The following is a 21,367-nucleotide window of genomic DNA, read 5'->3' as shown; positions in this document are numbered from 1 at the left end:
TAATAATTTAATATAAATAAATAAAAATAGTAGGCGTAGTCTTATTGTGAGCATAACTGGGTAATAGTCTCTGGCAAGTATGGCAGTGGTGATCAGCCCTGATAGACTGTTCTGGCTTTGAAATACATGAATCTATGTTTTGAGGCAAGGTTGGTAAGGAAGAGCAATATAAATTAATAGATCACTGGAAATAATTGTTAAAAAGCAAGCAAGGATTTGTGCATGCAAACCCTTCTCCAGGTCTCCTGGTATGTTTATAGTTGTTGTCCTTTTTCATAGCTGTAACTATATTTATTTGTGCTGCAGGATTCTGTGAAAACTTACTAAATTTGAGCATAGCAACCATGGCTCTAAACAAAGATTCTTCTGTAGGTAGATACAAGTTGCACGCTTGGATGTGATTCACAGAAGCAAGAGAAAATAAGCTGAAAGGCTTTTTCTGCTCAAGAAAATTAAAAATACTGCTTCTCATACTGTTAATTATTACCGATAGATTATTTCCATCACATCAGGCACTTTTAAGAGGCATACTGCAGCACAATTACTCTGTAGTCTGTCCCTTCTGGGGGTTTGGGGTCAGTAAGAAAAGCATGTGCAAAGTAGCCCACAATTTGATTAGTACAAATGACCTGCAACTACTCCAATTAGGAGGTTTCTTGGGTTAGAAATCTGTGACCTACAATGAGTTGTCATAGAAACTGATTTGAACGTTTCAGCTCAAAAATCACTTTAAAATAATGGGTTAGTTCACCATCTTGTGCCAGGTGACATAGCTCCATTGAATCCAGGATCTGGAGTCTGTCACTACACCAAAAATCTTCTGCCAGCCCTGGGTGATAGGGAGAAAGTGGTTTCTTTCTTTTTTCTCTATGCTGCAATTGCCTGCAGTACCAATACGGGTATATTCCCAGAGCAGGAGGACAGACTAGAAAGGCAGCGGAGAGAGCTAGAGGAACTCTCTGGGTAGCATCACTGGGAGCAACCAGAAATCAAGCGTGGCCAGTGCGTAAGCGGGGAGCTGGAACGTGTTAACACGTATGTGTGCCTTTTGTTTTCTGTGCACTGCCTCCCAGAACTGCACCTATTTCCATGGGACAATTTTTTCAGGCCTCTCCCTGTATCCATCTTGTGCTGCAAGGGAGCTGTAAAGCCTTTGTAGTGATCTGCAAAAGGGGGACGTTGAGAGTCTGACAGTGTGTGCTTCCCCTGTCATGGCTTGTTAATGGCTCCCTTCCACTCACACGCTCTCCCTCCAAAGGGTGCATGCTCCTGGAGCTAACTCCTTGCTCCGTTGTCCTGGTTGAGGAGCTCAGAGTGGTCTGTGGCCACCCTGGATCAGGGTTACGCTGACTTCTGCAGTGCTACGTTTCTCTCTCATGTTCTTTTTCAGCATATGCAGGGCTCAATAGGAGAGTTCGCTGTGTTTGTCACTAAAGAAGCTGCTTTCTTCTCTTTTGATTTTCCAGACATGTGATAAAGCCCCTACAGCTTTAGAGCCTTTAGAACAACGAAAGGGTAACGAGTCCTCTGTTCACCTGCAGAGAGAGGTGTTGATGTGGTCATATAAGACAGAGAGAGACAGAGAGATCAGTTGGAATGGGACCAAATTAAATGCATGTACTCGGCAATGTTCTGTTAATGCCAAGTAATTACCACATACAGTGGGATTTTTGTTTTGTTCTGTTGTGTTTCATTTTGGCACAAGAGAATTCTTTCCAAATATGAATGCACAAGGCTGTCCAGGCTGCTGGGCTCTTAGGTAAATTATACCAAGCCTTCCCTATTCCCATATGTTCCTCTCCCTTCCTTCTGGCATTGTACAAGCTGGCAATACAAAGATGGGAATGCAAATGCACAGAGGAAGTCTCATTCCCCGTCCAGTGATGCTGGTTCTGCCAGTCTGGTGCAGACTCCTGGCCTGACTTCCATCCCCAGGATGCTGTCTCAGCAAATTCAAAGTGGTCCAAAGATGGATTGCAGAGAAATGTTCCAGCTAGGAGAAGATGTTCATTGGGGCATAAAGTCCTCCTGTGGTTGAATGTGCAAGCACTTCTGATCTCTGAGGAGTGCTGCCACAATACACAAAGACTACTCAGGCTGCCATGAAGTTCCTATGCTACCCAGCCATACTGGGCATGAGAAACGGTGTTGAAAGAGCGATGAAAAAGGGTCGGAGAGGTACAAAACTGCCATATGACAGTTCTTGTATTTTAGGGCCCAGTCAGCAATAAATGTAACGATTCTCAACAGAGTCCATGCTCTCTACTCAGTGGGCTACAGTGAAGAGATGATCATTTTTCTTGGTTTTATTTTGGTGTCTGGAGAAACAAAAGAGAGAAAAACAATTTAAAGTCTGTTGCCAGTCCAGATTTCCTTTCACACACACTATCCCGGTCCTGCAAGTCCCCAAATCCCAACTGAAGGCTTTCAAAATGCTCTCTGGGAGGTGGGTCAGGACCTCTGCCTAAAGACCACTGTCAGCCCATGTAGGCTGATCATTCATGGAAAAGCATTGCACAGCACAGTGGGGGGAAGCTTATTCCACATGTGGAATGAGGATGGTGGCACCTCCTTTTCCTTCTCTCTCTAGCAGTGGCTGTCCAAAAAAACCCTGAACATATTTGCTACTTTCTAGGAACCTTATTTTCCCATTTGATCCTCCATAAAAACTTTTATGAATAAATATTTTTATTTCTATGACATAGATTTGATAAAGCACCTTTTGCTTTGTCAGTTGAAAATATGCACAAATCTGAATCATGCTGCTCCATTATTTACCGGATTGTTTGCCCATGGTTAACAAGGCCACTTGAACACACAGGCTTCATCATGTTTTTACAACACTGGAGACCAAATTTTATGCTATTTATAAAGTGAGGGGGAAGGAATCACAGGACTCGGTGATAAGGTAAATGACCAGTACTTGCTATGAATGTGGGCTATGTTGCTGGAAATATCTGTTACCTCCCCAGGTGTCCTATTACACTGTGCTCTGGTTTTGCGTGGAACTGACCTGCATTATTTACAAGTTGTCTCTAACTGATCATGCCAGACATTGTCAGCTCCTTCAGATCAGAGGAGATCATTTCCAAGACATTGTCATGCCTCTCATGTTTCTCTGAGAGGTTAGAGCTGTCCTTTACAGTTGTGTAGAGGTAGAATTACCCTTGTGTGCATGAGGAGTGCTAGAGGAGCGTCTTAAAAAGCGAAGAGGAAATGACATGAAGATAAGGCTGCCCTAGACTACCCTAAGGCTGGTTCTTTTGCTGAGTTCAGTTTCTAGTCAGGGTGACTGGGATTAGTGAGCCATTGTTGCAAATGACTGTTGTTAGCCTGACGCTGCATGTGTTGTCGACTGGCGGTTTCCTCAGGTTGGTGTTCTGGCTCGGCACCGAAGCTGGCCGTTCTGCCCGCGAGGTTTGAGTGCTCGTATTTGGACCTTTTATTAACCAGACATCAAAGACACGTTTTGCCTACTCATAAGCAAAAACAAGAAAAGAGCTGCTTCTTTAGTCTACCTAAAGTGCTCCTCTCACCTCTGTGGTTCTTCAAGAGTTGCAAATAAAAAGAAAAAAGCAAAGTCATCACAAATTTTGTGCAAGATTTTTGTCTTCGGGTAGAAAATCCAGTAAATATTAATAGTTGTACGAAAACACGAGTACTAAGAAGCAGACATGGGTGCACAGTAGTGGTGGTTGTGGGTAATGGAGATTAATAAATCAGTCAATATATGATATCTTTGATTTAACACAGGAGTTGTCACCCTGAAGCTTATGGCTGCCTGGCTCTTCCCATGTTGCCAAATAATAAGAAAATCAAGCTTTGATGGAAAGGAGGGAATCCTCTCTCTTCCTTCCCACTAATGGCATCCTTAGTAATAAGCAGTGCTGGGTTGAAGGGATGTCTCCATCCAAGCTGATTACCCAAAATTATTTCAAAACCATATGCCTATGTAAACAAATCCTAATAGGGGCTTTTTGCAGTAGCATTTACACCACGAATGTTTTGGTTTTTTTTTTCCTCTAGATATCACTTATTTTGTTTCCTATTGTTGACAAGATATATTGATGGTGTTGCCTCCTACCTTAAGGAGCTGGCACGTGATGGAGTATATCAGCCCTAAATCCAAGCTGAAATTTTCCTCCTACCTATGTCCCTCTGTCTCTCCCTCAGATTGTGTTGGTAGCACTGGAAGTTGAAGATGTTCATTTCCTGTCAGGGCACTGCAGGCTCAAGCCTCACATTCATCAGGAGTGGGCATCTGGGACATTGACTGGAGTGTTGCAAAGATTGGATCTTGGATATGTGTGTTCTGCCTAGGACAAGAAAAAAATAAAATCAATTAAAATACAATAGGTTGGATGCTATGCTGGATAAAGAACAAGTCTCAGAGTGGGAAAGCTGTCATGGATGATTTGACTCACATTTTGATCCTCTGTTTACAGCCACAGGGACTTAAAACCAGAAAACCTACTGCTGGATGAAAAGAACAACATCCGGATAGCAGACTTTGGGATGGCATCGCTGCAGGTTGGGGACAGCTTGTTAGAAACCAGTTGTGGGTGAGTGTCTGAGAACATATTGCAAAAATCACTGATAGATTCCAGACATAATAGTTGCCTACAGTCAGGGTTTCAGTGAAGACCTGCAGACTTGCACTCTGCATTGTTATTTCCCAGCAAGATAATGAATTGATATGATGCACATAGTGTATGAGAGAGATGAAAGAAGGTTTTCCAAGTGCTTTACAGTGAAAAGCAGGCCTCTGTAGGTGTCACATGGATATAAACACCAAGACTTTCAGGTTTGGACTCATCTGCATACACTGGTGTGTGTTTGCTTTCACTGGCCATATAATTTTGGGGAACTGAAGCAGTAGTGTTGACTGTTTTAAGAAGAGGCTTTAAAAATATTAGGGGGTAAAAAAAACGAATCTAGAGGTTCTGAAATGGAATGTGCTTGTTCTGATTAGGCTGTCTGCTTGCAGCTCTTCCTGTTCATGCTCCATACTGCTTGGTTTTGGCTCACGTGCAGCATGGACAGAGCAGCAGCAGCGTCCTTTGCAATTACAAGCGGGCATGAATGGAGATGCAAAGGAGGCTGCTTGAAGGAATATTGCAGGGGCAATCTATAAACATTTCCGTAGCAATTCAATTGCCAGAAGAGCTGTCTAGGAATTTCCAAGGGAGCCAGCAAGCTGAGGACAGCCTGCATGATGCCCTCTCACCACCATCGCCTCTATGGACACCACTGGACCATGCCCCTCACCCCCAGTTATGGCTCGGTGTGGTGTTGCAGGGGGCTGCTGCAGTGAGCTGTGGCAAGGGCAGCAGCTGCATTGAGCTGCTGCAGCCTGGCACCACTACGCCAGCTTTGTTCTAACAGTGAACTCAGCAACTGGAGTTGCAGACAGTACCAGCAGATTTCCACCTCCTTCTGTACAAACCTACTATTCCTGGCCTTTGGTAGTGGGAATCTGATGACTTCAGCCCAGCCCTATCCTCAGCTGGTTACAGTCCATGTTTTCTCAGCCTGTGCTTTGAGCCAAGACAGTTCAGGATAGACATGGATCCATCATCGTTCCCTGTACAGCCCATCCACTGTGTCTCAGTCCCGAGCAACACGGCTCTGCTTTCCAAGTCATGAATAATGGATAGAAAAATTGTTTGAAGTTCATGATGTGATTGAATGCTGGTTGATGAGTACACTAAGACCCACCCGTTCCTTCCTGTCCCTGTCAAGTCAAGAGCTGGCCTCTTAACAGCACAGATGAAAAGCAAGGAGCTATGAGTTTGCACACCTGTTGCTTGAAGCTGCTTTCAAACCTTCCCTCTAGATTAGGAAATCAAGTCCTCCCTGCTGTTACAACAAAGCCTCTACACTCTTTAGATAAAATTTTCTCCCTTCCTTCCATTAAAAAACTAAAGTAGTATAAAAATCAACCCAATCTCACATTGCCCTCTAGGATTTTTCAAACTCCTTGGGAAACTCTCAGTAGGGTTCCTGTTTCTGCTAGCGCCAGGCTCTGTCATCCAGGTCTAGACTCTCAAAGGGAGACTTCCTTTCCATCAGCTGTGCTGGAATTCAAACCTCCATGCTTCAAGCAGAGCCAGCCCCCACATCGCAGCCTTAAAACGCGCTAATAAAGAAATCAATGGAACGGAAGAGACGTGCCTGTAATAAACAGAACACAGCAGCAACACTCTGATCTCCTGCCTTGCAGATGCATTTTAAGTGTGGTGCCAATCACTAGGCCTCCGTGTGAGCTATTACACCACTTCATTAATTCTCCTGGCATGGAGCCCAGCATGGCTGATACTGGTGTCTTGTGATCTCTCTGGTTTGGGGGGTGAAGGGAGGAAGGAAGGAAGGAATATATAACAATATGCCACACTGTTCACAAAGAAAGGCGATACAGTTCTGACTCCCCTTCCCTTGGAGCACACACAGTAACCATCCTCATAGCTTTTCAAGGCAACAGTTTTACCTACCCTGATAGTTGGTACATTCAGCCAGCATGAAAAGGAACAAAACAGTGAATCATGGCTGAGATACTGAGCTTTAATGAGATGCTTCTCCGTGCACCCAGAAGTTAATTTCCAGAATGGTTTTATCTGTGCCGTGAACACTGATGAGATGAAACTGTAACATTCCCATTGACAGTCACACAAGGAGTCTCCAGGTATTTCTGTCAGTCAGAGTGGGAGGAGCAGATGGGGTTGAGCCGTGCGATGCAGCTAACTTTGTCAGTACAGCAGAGCAGTCAAAAATTCGTTGCTGTCACAAGCAAATTGCTAAGTTTAGTCCAAAGCTTGAGTAGGCCTTAGGTCGCCACAGAGCCTTGACTGGCCTCATGAAGATAATCACATAGCCTGAAGCATGCTGTATTGCATACCTCAGTGGTAGTGGGACTGCACCTTAGATCTGCAGTTTTCTGTAGCACTGATGGCTATTTGGAGAAAACAATAAAAGTTCAATCCAATTGTGTTTGTGTAGGAGAGGGAGGCAAGGACAAACTTGCTGTTTCATTGACATAATTTGTCACTGACAGACTGCACATTGGACCTTGATTGTAATGAACCCCCATTACTGGAAATGTGTATTGTGCAAGTCCTGCACATTCACAGCACAGAGGAATAAGCTGTAGTTTTAAACATGTCTTTAGACCCTCGAGGGGAAGAGGAGCTGTGTTAGGGGCTGCAGGAATAATTCTGCTTACTGCAGAAATTGCACAGCAAGACAGTCTCATGGAGAGGTGGTCCTTGAAATACCAAAGTAACACGGTGAGTCTCTGCATTCCTCCAGGAGCAGGGGAGGTCTGTGAGCAAACAGCAGGCAGGAAGGAAGCAGAAGATGTGGTAGGATGCTGCTTCTATTATTTTAGATCTCTTTGGCTCTTCCTTCTCTTTACTCATCCAGGCAGTGGCATGTAGAGACACTCCCCTGTCTCTTTTCACAGCGATTCCTCCCAGCATGCTGCCTCGCGGTGTTTCAGAACGGTAGATACTGTCCAATCCATCCTGAGTTGTCACTAGGGAAGATGAGTGAGTGCCTTACGGTTAAACCTCAGGGCTGAGACCCAGGTGATCTGAGCTTGATTTCTGTCTCTGCTGAAGGCATTCAGGGTGGTCCTGGACAAGATGCATCGCCTTTCTCTGCTTCAGTTCTCCATCTTAGCAAGTCATTGCAGTGCCCAGGTTGCTCTGAACATAAATTGAAGTCTGTAGGAGTCTTGGAAAAGTAGGAAGGGTTGGGGCATTCCCTGGACCTTGTTCCCATTGCTTGAACTAAGCGGGCTTATGGCTGAAACGAAGGATTGAAAGAAGATACTGTCAAATTACAATTCTTGGGAGTTTGTAAAGATCCTTCCTAATTCCTCATTGCTCCTTACAGAAACCTGCCAAAGCAAATTTTTGCCATCTCTTCACATCTCTCCATTTCACTCACTCATCACAGTTTTGAACCACTGTGTCCTACTGGATGGAGATTGCTGCAGGCAGCCAGGTGACCGAGAACCCTCAGTTGTGCTGGTCTCCATGCTGCCTGCCTCCAAATCTGTGTGTCCCAACCAGGAGCTAGGACAGAGCTGAGATGTAAATGTAGCTCGCTCCAGCATCAGACCCGATCTCTGCAGAGGCAGTCAGTATGGATTCTGACACCGCTGCTGACAGCCCCACAATTAACTGTATGCAACAGTTCCCCCATATTGGTGTTTCCGTAGGGAACCCCTGGCCTGATCCAGAAAACTGTGCAGGTGGGAAGAGCGATGCTGATGATGATTTTATTGAGAGTGAGGAGAAAACCTTGCGCCTGTCAGTGACATAATGGAGGAAAACAGCAACTTCCACCCCAGCACAGTCAATTCGTCTGTTCTCAGCAATCCCTAGCAATTCCCAGCAACTCTGCAGACCCACAGATTGCCTGGGTCTATCAATAAAATTTAAAAAAAAGGGCACATATTAACATTAGAACTGATTACTGGCTTTTTTTGAGCTCAGGGTATTTATAACCATTGCACTGTTTGTTAGAAATGCTAGCAGAGATCATCTAGCTCCTGATTCCCTTGCATCTGCAGTTGGTGTATCAGCACACCTGTGGTGAGCAGGCAATCCAAAAGAGCCATATTCAGTTGCCACACACCAGTGTCCAAGGACCATTTCTGATTTTAATGACAAGACGTGATGCTGTCTTTCCCCTTTATAGTAAATGTGTGCATGTTGTCTAAAACACGTGCATGTGTCCCACATCCTGTTATTGTTAGGGTTGCAAATTTAGGCTCTTAAAACTGGAAATGCCAGCATTACTACTTCTTACCCCATCTATCAAGAACTTTTTTCTTTCCCTAATTTGCACTCTTATTCTTGCCGAACTCCCCCAGTCATTTCTGCTCCATATCTGGCCCCAACGCCCACTTCCTTTTCTCTTTTCCACTAGGTTAGGTTCCAGCTCTAGCTTCCCCTACCTGGTTGTCCCAGTCAGTTGCTGTCAGTCCATTACCCATTGGTTTTACATTCACTTTATTTTAAAGTTTGGTACTTCGTGGTAAACCCAGCAGCAGCAGCTTACAGTATCAGTTTCAGGTAGAAAATTGTTCTGTGAAGTGTTGCCAGTGTGGGTAGAATTTATGTCCTGATGCTGTAGAGAGTTTCTGCTAGTAAATGCAAACTGCAGGATTTTAGTGGCAGTTTGAGTTAATTTTTCTAGAGAATGCAAACAAATATTCAAATTTTCCCTTTGCAGTTGAGGATACTACAAATTTTCCTTTTTTATGGGGAAAAAAACTTTTAATTTAGATTAGACTTAGTGGAAATGTTTTGGCCCAGAGACAGCATGCATGCACATGCAAACACAAACCCAGTCTGAGGCAGACAAAAACAAGGAGAAATGTTGTTAAATTGATGTTAAATCATAAGCAACATGAAATGAGGATTATAAAGGGAAATAGCAGACAACGTTATTAATAACCGTTAATACCAGGCACACCTATAATACATCCCAAGGTATGTTAAAAGAGCTATGAGTCTGCAAAATCAAGGACTGAGAATTCAAGATGTGTTATTCTTCAGGTTGCATTAATTTAGCCCATGCACATTAGGATATGACCATTAATTACAAGCTTATACAGTTTTTTTCCAACAAATTTTTGCCTCATTTCGTGTTTGGATGGTGTGTTTTCTGTGAATTCATGTTTGATTATTCCTCATCATTCATTTTATGGGTCCATTCATAATTTCTGCTCACTGCACTCAAGCTTTGCTATGAATGTTAGGTAGGATTTTCATCATGGTATCAGGTTTACAAATGTTAGTTATACTGTTTTTGTATTATGTTTGCCACATTGATCTGCTTATCTCCGTTTACATGAGGACACGTGATTCTGCAGAATGTAACTCAAAATTATCAACCAGTTTTGAGTGTGTAGTTGGATATTCTGGGGTCTGATATCTCAGAACACCCAGTGCTTAATAACCACCCTTTACTTGGAGAGCTGAGTGCCCGCTGATGGCAGCTGCTGCTCCATGTGCTTATAAATACTGTAAATCAAACTTGGGATGTTTCGCACTGTGATTTTGAAAACTGGGCAACCTACAACTCATAATTACCTGTGAACATCTCAGTTTCAGACACCTGTTCATTTTCTCTCACAGAAGGATTCTGTGGCAGGGACAGAGACAGTTTGATTCTCCAGTATGTCATTCAGCTGCTTCTATCACAAGTTGTCCTTCCTGACACAACTTCCCTCACCTTGCTACAGACTTTCCAACTTCAGCCACACATAAAACAGAGGCGTTGGGGACAGCAACACATCCACTGCCCCACCCTGCGTAACCTCCTCAAGCTTTATTTTAGCACTTCTTAAATTTTGAATACTTAACTGTGCAATCCTTATGCCCTTTTTTGATACAGAGGTCTGTTTCATTTTTTAAATTAAAAATTCTTAAAGGTTCCAAGTCTTATTTGAACTGATAGATTAATTAATGAACTGATTTGCAGATTCCGCAGGAACGTAATCGTGCTCGAGGAGTAAACAGCTGTAAGATGGCTGAGCACTAGATGCTGAGTTTTCTCATGTAAAGCTGAATGAATGAGCTGAAGCTTTAATGGCCAAATAGCACTCAGCCTTAACTACAGCTACTACCTTAATTACAGCCTTACCTACAGCTACTGCCTTCACTGCAGCCTTAACTACCCACTGCTACTGGAACTGTTTCTTCTGTCTCTCCCTGTCTTTACTCCTCGGTGTGAGCTGTGGCTGTCAGTGTCTCCACTCAGGATGCTCTAACGTATGTCCTTCTCCTGAAGAATTCCCTTTATCTATTTTGCTACTTCTCTGGCATTCCCCTTCATCTCAGCCCCTTGGTACCCAGCATCGGGGGAAAGCACAGGCAGCCTTTTGCACTAGTGGGTAGCTTCTGGCTCTCAAAGCCAGCTTGGAGATGGTGATTAACAGGTGAGGAGGAAGGGACTCTAGCATTCAAGCAACAGCAAAAACAGCTAGACACAGGAGGACTTCAGTGCACCTGTACAACCTCCTGTATCAAGGTAACTTCTTGAATAAGAAGAACAGAGGGAAGGAGACTTCTTGTTTCTCCCTCTCTGCAGAAACTCTCCTTCCAGCTGTGAGGCCTAAAGAATGGCACTCGAAGCTTTTCTTCTTCCCCAGATAGTACTCTCGTAAGGCATGAGGTGGGAGGACCCAGGCGTGGACACTCCTCTTTGATGGACCTGGGGACCCATCAGGCAGCGTAACACACGTTTTGTCACACTGTGGAGTAGGATCACACAGCTTTCCCTGTGTGTCTTTATCAACCAACTCCTTCTCTGGAAAAGCAGTTCCTGTATATTCCCAGATAAACTGTACATGGGCAGTCGATTTGTGTGTGCACAGTGTGGGTCTCTCTTACCTACATAACGAGACCTGTGACACAGGCACATCACACCTGCAGTGTGGCCCTGGTTGTCTCCAATCTACCGTAGCTGCGCTGTATCTTGATGGGCACAGGTCAAGAACTACTTTTCTAGTTTCTCTGATGAAATTCAGGATAGATACATGAAGAATAGCTACATTTCTTTCTGAGTGTCTGACTGTCCAGGGCTGTCCAGGATTTCACCGTTGCACTCTGGCTTGTTTTCTCTGGTTGAAAACGCACATAAATGCTTTTCTAAGGTCTCCCAAGATCCTTAAGATTACTGTGTCCTAGAGTCATAGCTGTGAATGACCATTCAGAGAGCCCTTCCCGCCCCAGGCAGACTAGCCTGGGAAAATCCTCATCACCTTTGAAATAAACACTGCCAACATCAGTGTGGGTTTTTTTGCAGCTGTATCCACAGGCAGCAACTGCTTCTTGATCTTGCTGAGCAATATTCTTATTTGTTATCAAGGGCAGAGCGTGGCTTTTGCTGCAAAGAGATGTATCTGAACGATGAGGAGATGGCGTTGGGGAAGAGGCAGGGAATGTTGCTCTTGACACATGTATATTGAATAATTAGTGATAAGAGCCAAAGAAATATTCATGACTCTGTAGAAAGATAAATAGATTTTTGATTAAATTTGGGTTTTCTCTCTAAAGTAGTTGAAGTTGCTCTGTGATTGGCAGCATGGAAATGAGTTTTCTATGGATTCTGGCTGGCCAGAGGATCCCTTTTAGAGCTGTTAGCCGAGATAATGCTGCAGATATCTAGCTGGTGTGTGCTGGCAAGAATTCAGAGTGGTGTGCCAGAAACCTGTGCACTCTGGGCAGTTGCAGTGCGTCTGTTGAATGATCAAATCAATCCAGCTTTTTCAAAGGACTTAGAGCATTCCCTCCACCCATCCTCCTAGATTTTAGCAGAATTTCAGTGGTGCCTTGTAACATGCCTAGCAAATTCCACTGTACTCCAGCGGGCCCCAGCAAGGTAAATGCTTTAAGTGTATTTGCTATTGGGACACGTAAATAGGTACATGCCTATCTTGGGTTCTTCACAACATTTGCATTCTTCTTTTCAAGCACGTTAGCACAGGGACCTGTCAAGGTGGTTGCATTGCTCAGCATTCACAATTAAGAGTTCTGAAATCTTTGTTGGAGTCATCATATACAAATAAAAACTCAGAAGAACTCTGCAAATTGAGATAATGACTCTTCCAGTGCACCCCAGATGGCATGGCCATCCAAAAAGCTGTGTGCAGAAGGACGATGCTGAACAGTACAGGATACCGTGCAGGATTTGAGAGGTCTGGATGAAGCTTCTAGCTCAGCCATGGACACCATCTGTAGTAGCTTCTTAACATACTGTGTGTCTTCATGACTCAGCTCCTGTAGGAAAGTCAACGGTACCTGACAGAAGCTAAAATGCATGCAAGACTGAGAAACTCAGACACACGAAGTGGCAGGAACTCTACAGATACCATGACTGTGTCTTCACTCCTTTGTTACCCCCAGTATGTTTTCCAATAAACCTAATGTGACTCAGTTGTATAGAACATGTTAGAACTGTCTTTCTATTCTGAAGTGACTAAATGGAGTGAATGTCCATGATTTGATGTAATTCCTATAGTCTTCTTGCTACCTTGTTTTTTTCCAAATTATAGATGTATTGATACCTTCCCTGCAGCTCCCATACTGACCTCCTCCACTGCTCTGTCTAAGCAGTCTAGCATTGGTGACATTTGTCTGTGCTTGTCCAGTCCTGGGTTGCAGTCCCAGTTCTGGTGCTGGTCCTTAATTCTGATTTGTGTGAACCTTAAGGATGGCCTGTATGTTATACACCATTTTTATGTTATGAAAATAAGACAACACCCCTAGTCAAGCAATTCCCACAAGAATAATTTAACTTGGCTTCTAAAAATTTACTAAATCATGCATTAGCCCAGTGACACAACTGTTTAGTGGTTAAGGCTTTGAGGTATTAAAAAAAAGAGGTGTTGGATTGATAGAAAGAAGCAAATTCACAGGGAACAATACAGGTTGGAGGGTTGGGAACACATATATAACATCAAGCAGTTCAGTGTCTCACTCTGGCCTCACTTTCTCTCCAGGAACAGCCAGCAATATGCTGCAAGTCCTCCAAATCAGCCCCTGCTTAGTCAATATGCAACTATTTTGTTAACATTACTGACTGCTTTAGCTTTATTTCATTGTTGTTGCCATCACACTCTTTGTTATTGTAGATTTTGCCCTAAAAGGTTAAAGCTTTGTACAAATCCCAGTGAATTTATTCATGCAAACTTTTGTGAGGTATGAAAGCTGTGCTGCATCTTGTTTTAGTCAGAAGAGTAGACTCATGGTGAGTTTTTGCTCACCTTTTTCAAACCATCCAGCTGCAGCTTTTAAAAGCATTAAGTAACCTTGTCCATGTGCATATGGCTGGCAGGAGAGCCCAGGTAGTCTGTCCTACTCGCCAGGCACAAGTCCGTTCTTTTTGGTCTCCCAAGGGCCAGCTGGCCAGCTCTCTGAAGGAAGACTCTCTTTTTCATTATCTGTTTTGACTCTTGAATTGAGGTTTTTAAAACCCAGTCTAAATTAAGATACTTGGGATCAGTACTGAGCAGGTAGACCTGGTTAGAGTGATAATTTCTTAAATGAGAGGGGCAAGGGGTGGATATTAAATATTGTACTAAACATCTGAATTCCACCTTTCCTAAAATTTGTTAGGGATCAGTTGCATTTCTCTCTTCTTGTGTAAGTTTTGCTGTCAAAGTAGCTGCACTCCCAGTTGTACCCTGGGTTTATTATCATGGTCTGCCAAAAGCTGTGATACCAAATCAGCACGTTCCATGCCCACGGGATGATATTTTGCCATAAGATAAGTGTAGTGTGTATGGAAATTCAATTAACGGGCTGTCTCACTGGGCATTAATGTGGCATCCTAGCACAAAGCTAACCTTACTGTGCTTCTGTTTTGCTCATTACTTTGGGAGACGGGTATTGCCCAGCCATGATTACATTTGTCATACGAAACAAATGCACAAATGAAGACAGGCTCAGGGACTCCTGGGAGGTGTCAGTATGAACAATAGCATGATTGCACACAGGTCTCAGACAGTTTGCATCCCTTTTACTTGTCAACTTACTTTAATGAAGGCTATAAAATAAATAGCTGTGGCTATAATCTTTAGGAATTAAAATGATTACCTGGCAAGTTGAAGTAATTAACTATTCTCAGCCAGGAATCAAACCAGAGATATATGGGTAGAAGGCTGTGGAAAGAATACATTAACTTACTACTACTGTCCATTCTTTTTTGGTTTTTAAAAGAAAAAAAAGAATTGCATGCTGAAAACATGTGTTGGCAGCTTTACTGACCACTGGAGTAATTGAGAGCAATCTGATTAGAGATTAGAGAGCTGGAATTCCATATAGTCACAGAATATGCTTGGTCTTCTCTTCCTTCCTCGCTTATGAGAAATTCTTAGTAGGGCCATAGAATTTTGAATTATGCTTGTTCCTGACGGTTTTCTGAATTTCTTAGAAATCTGTTCTCGTTGAGGTAAGGAAAAAAGTCCTGGTTTTGCATTCTGTATACGTGAGCCAATCATGATTCTTCTAAACAAAATGGAAATGCACGTAATCCACAACATCAGGTTGTTACATGCTCATTTGACTGTATTTTGTGTTTCAGATCACCACATTATGCTTGCCCTGAAGTCATCCGGGTAAGTTGGTTAACATTAGTGTGTGCAAATATATTTTTTAATGTGTGACTTGTTGCAAGTACACGGATAGACGCTCTGTCCGGGGAATCTGTCCAAGGCAGACGCCATTGGAAAGGACACAAGGAACATAACTAGGGGTTTGTCTGCTTGGCTCAGCCCTGAATCAAGCCACATCGACTGTATGAGGGAAATGATGTTGTGCTATTCTCACAGTACCTGTTGTGCCATGTGATCAGCCAGAAATACAGTAGCCTTGTTCAACTTGATCTTTTCACCCAGGGGATGCAGTCCCCTACGCTTCCCTGTCGCTGATCTAACTGTCATTTCAGTAGCAGAACTGGGATTGGCTGTCAGGGGTGTTGGTCTCTGTTAAACGAGATGAACTATCATTTCCCTCTACTCTTCCTTTGTCCTCTTAAATATCCAAGATTTCAGTGGCCAAGATTCCCCTCTTTTAAAGCCTATCTTTAATGTAAAGTCAAGCAGGAAGCATACAGAAGAGACTGTCCAGACAATACTATGAGTTTTTAAATAATGTGACTGGTGACAAGCTCCCTGAAGAACCAGGGAAGAGAAAAACACCTTCTCAATGTCCTTAATGAACCTCTGATGCCATTTAAGTGCCAGGTCTAATAATTTCTGAGTTGTCAACCATTCCTGCCCTGCTCCCCACTTCTGAGCCAGTTCTTGCGGATCCCAGATAAGACTGTAAACTGATGTTCTTAAAAAAATTCAATTTACGGGCTGTGTCATGGCCTCCTGGTTGGGAAGACCACCTTGGGAAGCAGGTGGCTGAAATGAAAGGTGGGGTTTCCCATTCTCCCCTCTCTTGTTCTTCAAGGGTAATTAATTCATATACTAGTGAGCAGTCTTTTCAACCTCCGTGTCATTGCTGCGCAGGGAGAAAAATACGATGGAAGGAAAGCAGACGTCTGGAGCTGTGGAGTAATTTTATTTGCGTTGCTAGTGGTGAGTCATCTTCCTTGCGCTACCCTTTAAAAAGCAAAGAAAAATCCGAAAATGCCGCTGGATTTAATGGTGATACTATTGACATCATGTACAGCTGTGTTTTTTCAGTTCCCCTATTTTTGTATCTCTCAGTTGCAGCTTTTCCTGTTATTTCTACATCAGTCCCAAAGGAAAAGCATGAGGAATATTTCACTGCTGCTTTGAAATGCTGCTGCCCTGCACAGGAGAGCGTAGACAAGCATCAAAAACTCGTCTCCATAAATGCTCTGCTGTGTTGTAATATTGCAGCACATTTTTTGACTGGAAAGGATGTGCAGGGTTATGACTCCAGGATACTGAGAATGTCAAATAAGTTGAAGTCCTTCACAGGATCAAAATATGTCTGGGTTTGGGAAGTGTCTGTTTTTTCTCCTGGATGTATCTATGTATTTTGGTAGATATATGCATACATTAAGTGCAGGGTTTTATCAAGAGAGGATTTGAGTGCAACAATTTTGTTTCATGCAAGTGTTGAGCTACATTTTAATTTGGTACACTTGGGAATATAAAACTCAGCCAGTAGTACCAAGTTTAAATTAGTTTCCATCTGGCTCAGTAATGCTTCCTTTAGTGTTCAAAATGTGGTATCATGTAACTTAGCCTTCTTTTGATCAAAGTTTCAATTCTCTGTGGAATCTTTTCTGATTTGTAGTGGTAATGTAATACCTAAACATACAACAATTGGGTATCCAGCTGAAGGCAGATAGGCTTGGCATTTGTCATCAATTTCCATAGTATAATGTAGGAAAATACTGTTTGGTAGTAGATTTTATGTGCTTGTTAAGTATTTTATGTCCCTAATAGTTCAGTTGATTACCTACAATTATAAATATAACAAGCCTGAAGTAAAATTTTGACGTCCTTGTTCATTTATTAATAAACCTAATTGCTTCACTTAAATGTTGACGAAATTTTGACAAAAGCACTTTTACAATGTGCAATCAGAGTTAGATTCTGCACATTATTTTTGTTTAAAATACTTGAAAATTTTAAGTTTTTTTCAAAAAATATGCTAATAGTTTTCTTAATGGCCCAAATCAAAATACCTTGAAGTAATCTCAGTATGATGCTTTAATTCACCTTACCTGATCCTACCCTTTTTTAGTTCTTAGTCATTACAATTCACTGACATTTTGGAAGTTTTAGATTTTTTTATCTTGATGTTGCAAGGGAAGAATTTTATCTGTCTCACTAGATAGCACCTGGTCATCTATTGCTCCTGAGCAGCTATTTTCATGGCTAATAAAATAGAACTGTATAATGACTTTTTAATATAACTTCTTGAATTTGTAAGAATAGAAGAGAGAATGTGTCAAGATTGTGAGGATCTGTAGGAGTGGGCTTTTCATTTTCAGGGGAATTCTCTGTCAAGATTTGGTGTCCTTCTGTTGCTGCATCTTCACCAGTTCCTACGTATATACATGAGCCTGCAAAACGATTGAAATAGGTCTATTATTGACAGAGAGTGCAGAGCTCTCCAGTTAATTATGTCAGGACAAACCCTACAAAAAGTCTCAAGCTGTAATAGCAGGTGGTAGTAATAAAAGAGCTGTAGTTGTTACCTTCAGGAAATGCCACAAAGCAGCCTTGCTGACTTCATCGTGGTTTAAATTGCGTTAGCCAAAGTACTGAACTATCGGAATTGATTTTCCTTTAAGTCTGGAACAGTTAGGAAAAAAGTAGGTGACTCAGGAGGTTGGTTACAGAAGACAGGGAGGCTCTGTCTTCAAGGCCGCTTGAATGAACAAACAAGAGTAAGGAGTGCCCAGCAGTGGTTGCCGTTGGGTGGGCTTTCTGAGGCTTCTGAAAATGGAGCTGTTGGTTTCTGTAAGCCATAGGCACAGGATTGCTTATACAGATGCACTACTCACTGTAGTAAGAGCAGTGCCAGAATTGACAACTTAAAGCTTCATTATCACAGCAGCTGACAGCTTGCAGCTTCCCACAAACCATCCTGGAAATCAAGGAAGCTCAGCACCTACTAGAATTAGGCAGTGAAAGAAGGAAGTGAGAACGTCTAGGAAGGTGCAGACTTGCTATAAGAGTGTACCAGCTTCACTCCGTGGCGTTATCCTAAAGATTTCAACTTCTTTTTGTCCTTGCAGCAAGGATAGATCTTTTGCTGCTTTTGTGGCAAGCTGATGATCTATTCAAAACGTAATTTCAGCTAAAAAAAACCTCAAGCCATTCGTGTAAGTGAGCTGCAGTAGGGAAGCAATAGGAACTGATGACCTGGCCGCAGCATGGGAACTGATGGAGTATATTAAACAGGTAGAACATCCGCTGCTTCCAAAGGCTAATGCCGGTTAGGGTTTCTTTCAGCTGTGTCTTTTCACTGCTCCATCAGAAGGAGGATGCTCTTTACTGAAAGTCTCTCAAATGCTGTTCACCTCCTTTTCGATGTCTGCAATAAATGTGTCTCAGGAAGATTAAAAATAAGGAGACGATAAACATTGCTGCTGTGAAAGTATGCCCAGGAGGAGTACCAGCAGATCAAAGCTTGACTGAATTTAAGTGAATCCATGCATCTTTGGTGAATTTGCCTGGGAAGGCAATTTCATATTTCATATTATGTTTTATACTGCTAGTCATTTTCTAATTAAAGGTCTAATACAAAAACCCTATGTCCTCAGTTTTGTTTCCTATGTTGAAGAAAATACAGCAGCACGAAGAAATTGTTTATTTTCAATGGATAGAAAGGTTTTTTCACTTACAATAATTCATTATGAGCTGACCTCCTCTTTTTCATTCTCTCACCATGTTTATCTTGGCTTTTCTCCTTTTGTCCTCTCCAATGCCCTTTCACTCCTCTCTCCCATCCACCACTCTGTCACATCCCTGCAGGGTGCCCTGCCTTTCGATGACGACAACTTGCGGCAACTGTTGGAGAAGGTGAAACGTGGAGTGTTCCACATGCCACATTTTATCCCCCCGGACTGTCAGAACCTTTTGCGGGGGATGATTGAAGTGGATGCCTCGAAACGTCTCACGGTAAGCAGGCATTTGCTGCGAGTCACGTGAGCAAGGCTGCGTTTGTCACATTATGGCAGCTACGGTTGAATAACTAAAGTAACTTGTTGATTTACTGATGCTCCTGCGTGTTTCCTCCTGAGAAAAGAATGAGTGGAGTTGGTGGAGTTTTTGGGAAGAAATAACTTAGGTTCTCTTTTGAATCACAAGGGCAGATTACCTTTGTGTCTCTTCTCTAGCCTCACAATTCTCCTCCGTATGTAACAGTGGGCATTGAGAAGGAATCCCTCATAACATTGTCACGGTGCAACTGACCCATTAGCACATTTTGGAGTCCACCTGATTTGTCCGGCTCTCCTGGCTGGTATAGCAGTTTGCTGGGAACATGATATAACTGTTTAAAGGTCAGAACTGTTTGGACTGTTACTTGCAGCTTTGCTAATAAAACAAAGTATGCTTTTCTTACATTTCTGACAAAAGTGGTGGCTTCTCACTTCGTGCCACAGAACCTGCATTGTATTCTATCCTGCGTATGCGTGCATTGTCCTCCTGCAACCTTCAGAGCAAGTGTCTTCTAGTCTGCTCTTTCATCTTGTGCCCTGTGGTCCTGAGCACGATTAGGTGCACAGTGTTGAGCTCCTGGCATTCGGCACTGAATCTTTTCATCCAGGATACATCCCGTCACTGCAACAGAGACCCTGCAAGAGTGAGCACTGTGTAGTGATTGTATCCTTCATTAACACTGTGCTAATGTTTTGGGGAATTAAAAAAAATTAGCAATTAAAATAATTTTGGAAAGTGAGATTGCCTGCTTGTCAGTGGAGGTTTCTGCCTTTATGGATACGTTGCCCTTGTAAATCCTATTGTCAGGCTCTGGTGATGATTTTATACAGATTTACTAAGCTCACAGATTCTGAGTGGGAGTATGTATAAAGAAATGTAAATTTAAAACTCCTCCTGGTTCTTCAGTCTGCTAAAATATTTATAAATAAACTCTCAGATCAGTTCTTGGCCTCTCTGCTGAGACTGCTAACAACAGCATCAGTCTGCGCCAGCTGTGATGGTGCTTTTGGGATGCAGACACCTGTCTGCTAAGAAGTGAACTGAAACTCCCTTCACAACTCTCTTTACAGTACTACCTGACAGCTGCAGCTCAGTTTTTCTTTCATTCATTACAAAACCACATCATGCTCTATTCAGTGACGTAGGTGAAAAGTTCTTGACGGTGTTACTAGTATCCCTACTTCTGCAAACCCAGTAGCCATCCCATTTGCAACACAGAAGTAGCACTGATTGGAAAAAAAAAATACCAGAAATATTAGGCTCTTTAAAAGACTTTTTTTGACAGATTTTGAAAGAAAAAAAGAATATTTTTCCAAGTATTTTTAATGGAAAAAACACTGCAGAGGTTAGGGCTGTACCCTGAGACATAAGACAGCTGTTATCCATGACCAAGAAAGTCACCAAGTCCCTCTCTAGCTTAGTTTTTTTTTCCCATAATATAAACACAACAGTTTTTCTGTTGGGTTCTTTTCTCTGAAAGATCTTCATGCCAGTGGTTTGATATGCCAGGGAGCAGTTCATCAGACCTTAGATCTTCTTCAGATTGTTCTGACTGAGTTTTGCCATAGAGCATAATCCCTTCATGTTTTGAACTGTGCAATACAGCAGAGAATGTACACGCATAAAGGAGAAAACAGTTAAGGTAAATCAAGGTCCTGGAGTGACACCTCCCCTCTGCCTTTTCTTGATCAAAATGCAGCTCTTATTTCCTCAGGGAGGGAAAAAAACCAGATTGGATAGTTATTGACAAGCACTAAGCAGTGAATTATGAATAAGATTTGAAATAAAACGTATTCAAGAGCTGAGAGCTAGGAGGAAAAAAGGACAGCTTTTTGTCATTAGCTGCAATCTCATTTTCATTATTTTAAGGTCTCTCAGTTTGCTGTCCCTGCTGCTGTCACACTTCCCTTTCTGTGCAGTTAGCGTGCCGGTTGCTTAGATTGCCAGGCAGAAGGGAGTTCTTTGTTTACCACACAGGAGCTGGGAATATGTAGTTCATTTTGAGGAGAGATCTGAATTCTATTTTAGCTCTGTCCTGTGAAAAAGGGTATAAATATGGGTTTATTTGGAAGCCTCTATTCCTAGAAAATATCTCACTTGAATCAATTTTATATTTATACAAAGATCCGAGCAAAATTGTGGCTTGGGTACAGTAAGTACAGATGTGGCTGTTACCATTACTGATCGTTTGCT

At 42.5% G+C, this 21,367-nt stretch overlaps 1 protein-coding gene across 3 annotated transcripts in view; it reads left to right on the top strand.

The window, feature by feature from the left end:
• Window positions 1–21,367, top strand: part of LOC104509774 (serine/threonine-protein kinase BRSK2) — a 151,222-nt gene that overhangs the window by 64,289 nt on the left and 65,566 nt on the right. For all 3 annotated transcript variants that reach the window (XM_010151824.1, XM_010151826.1, XM_010151825.1), the window contains exons 4-7: window positions 4,446–4,562; window positions 15,100–15,133; window positions 16,034–16,102; window positions 18,986–19,132. In XM_010151824.1, coding sequence (XP_010150126.1) covers window positions 4,446–4,562; window positions 15,100–15,133; window positions 16,034–16,102; window positions 18,986–19,132 — 367 coding nt within the window. The remainder of the gene's footprint in view (window positions 1–4,445; window positions 4,563–15,099; window positions 15,134–16,033; window positions 16,103–18,985; window positions 19,133–21,367) is intronic.

This window comes from Eurypyga helias, unplaced genomic scaffold (assembly GCF_000690775.1).
Source record: "Eurypyga helias isolate BGI_N326 unplaced genomic scaffold, ASM69077v1 scaffold11945, whole genome shotgun sequence".
In the NCBI taxonomy this organism is placed as follows: domain Eukaryota; kingdom Metazoa; phylum Chordata; class Aves; order Eurypygiformes; family Eurypygidae; genus Eurypyga; species Eurypyga helias.
Note: the sequence above shows the minus strand (reverse complement) of the source record. Positions and strands in the feature narration are given on the sequence as shown.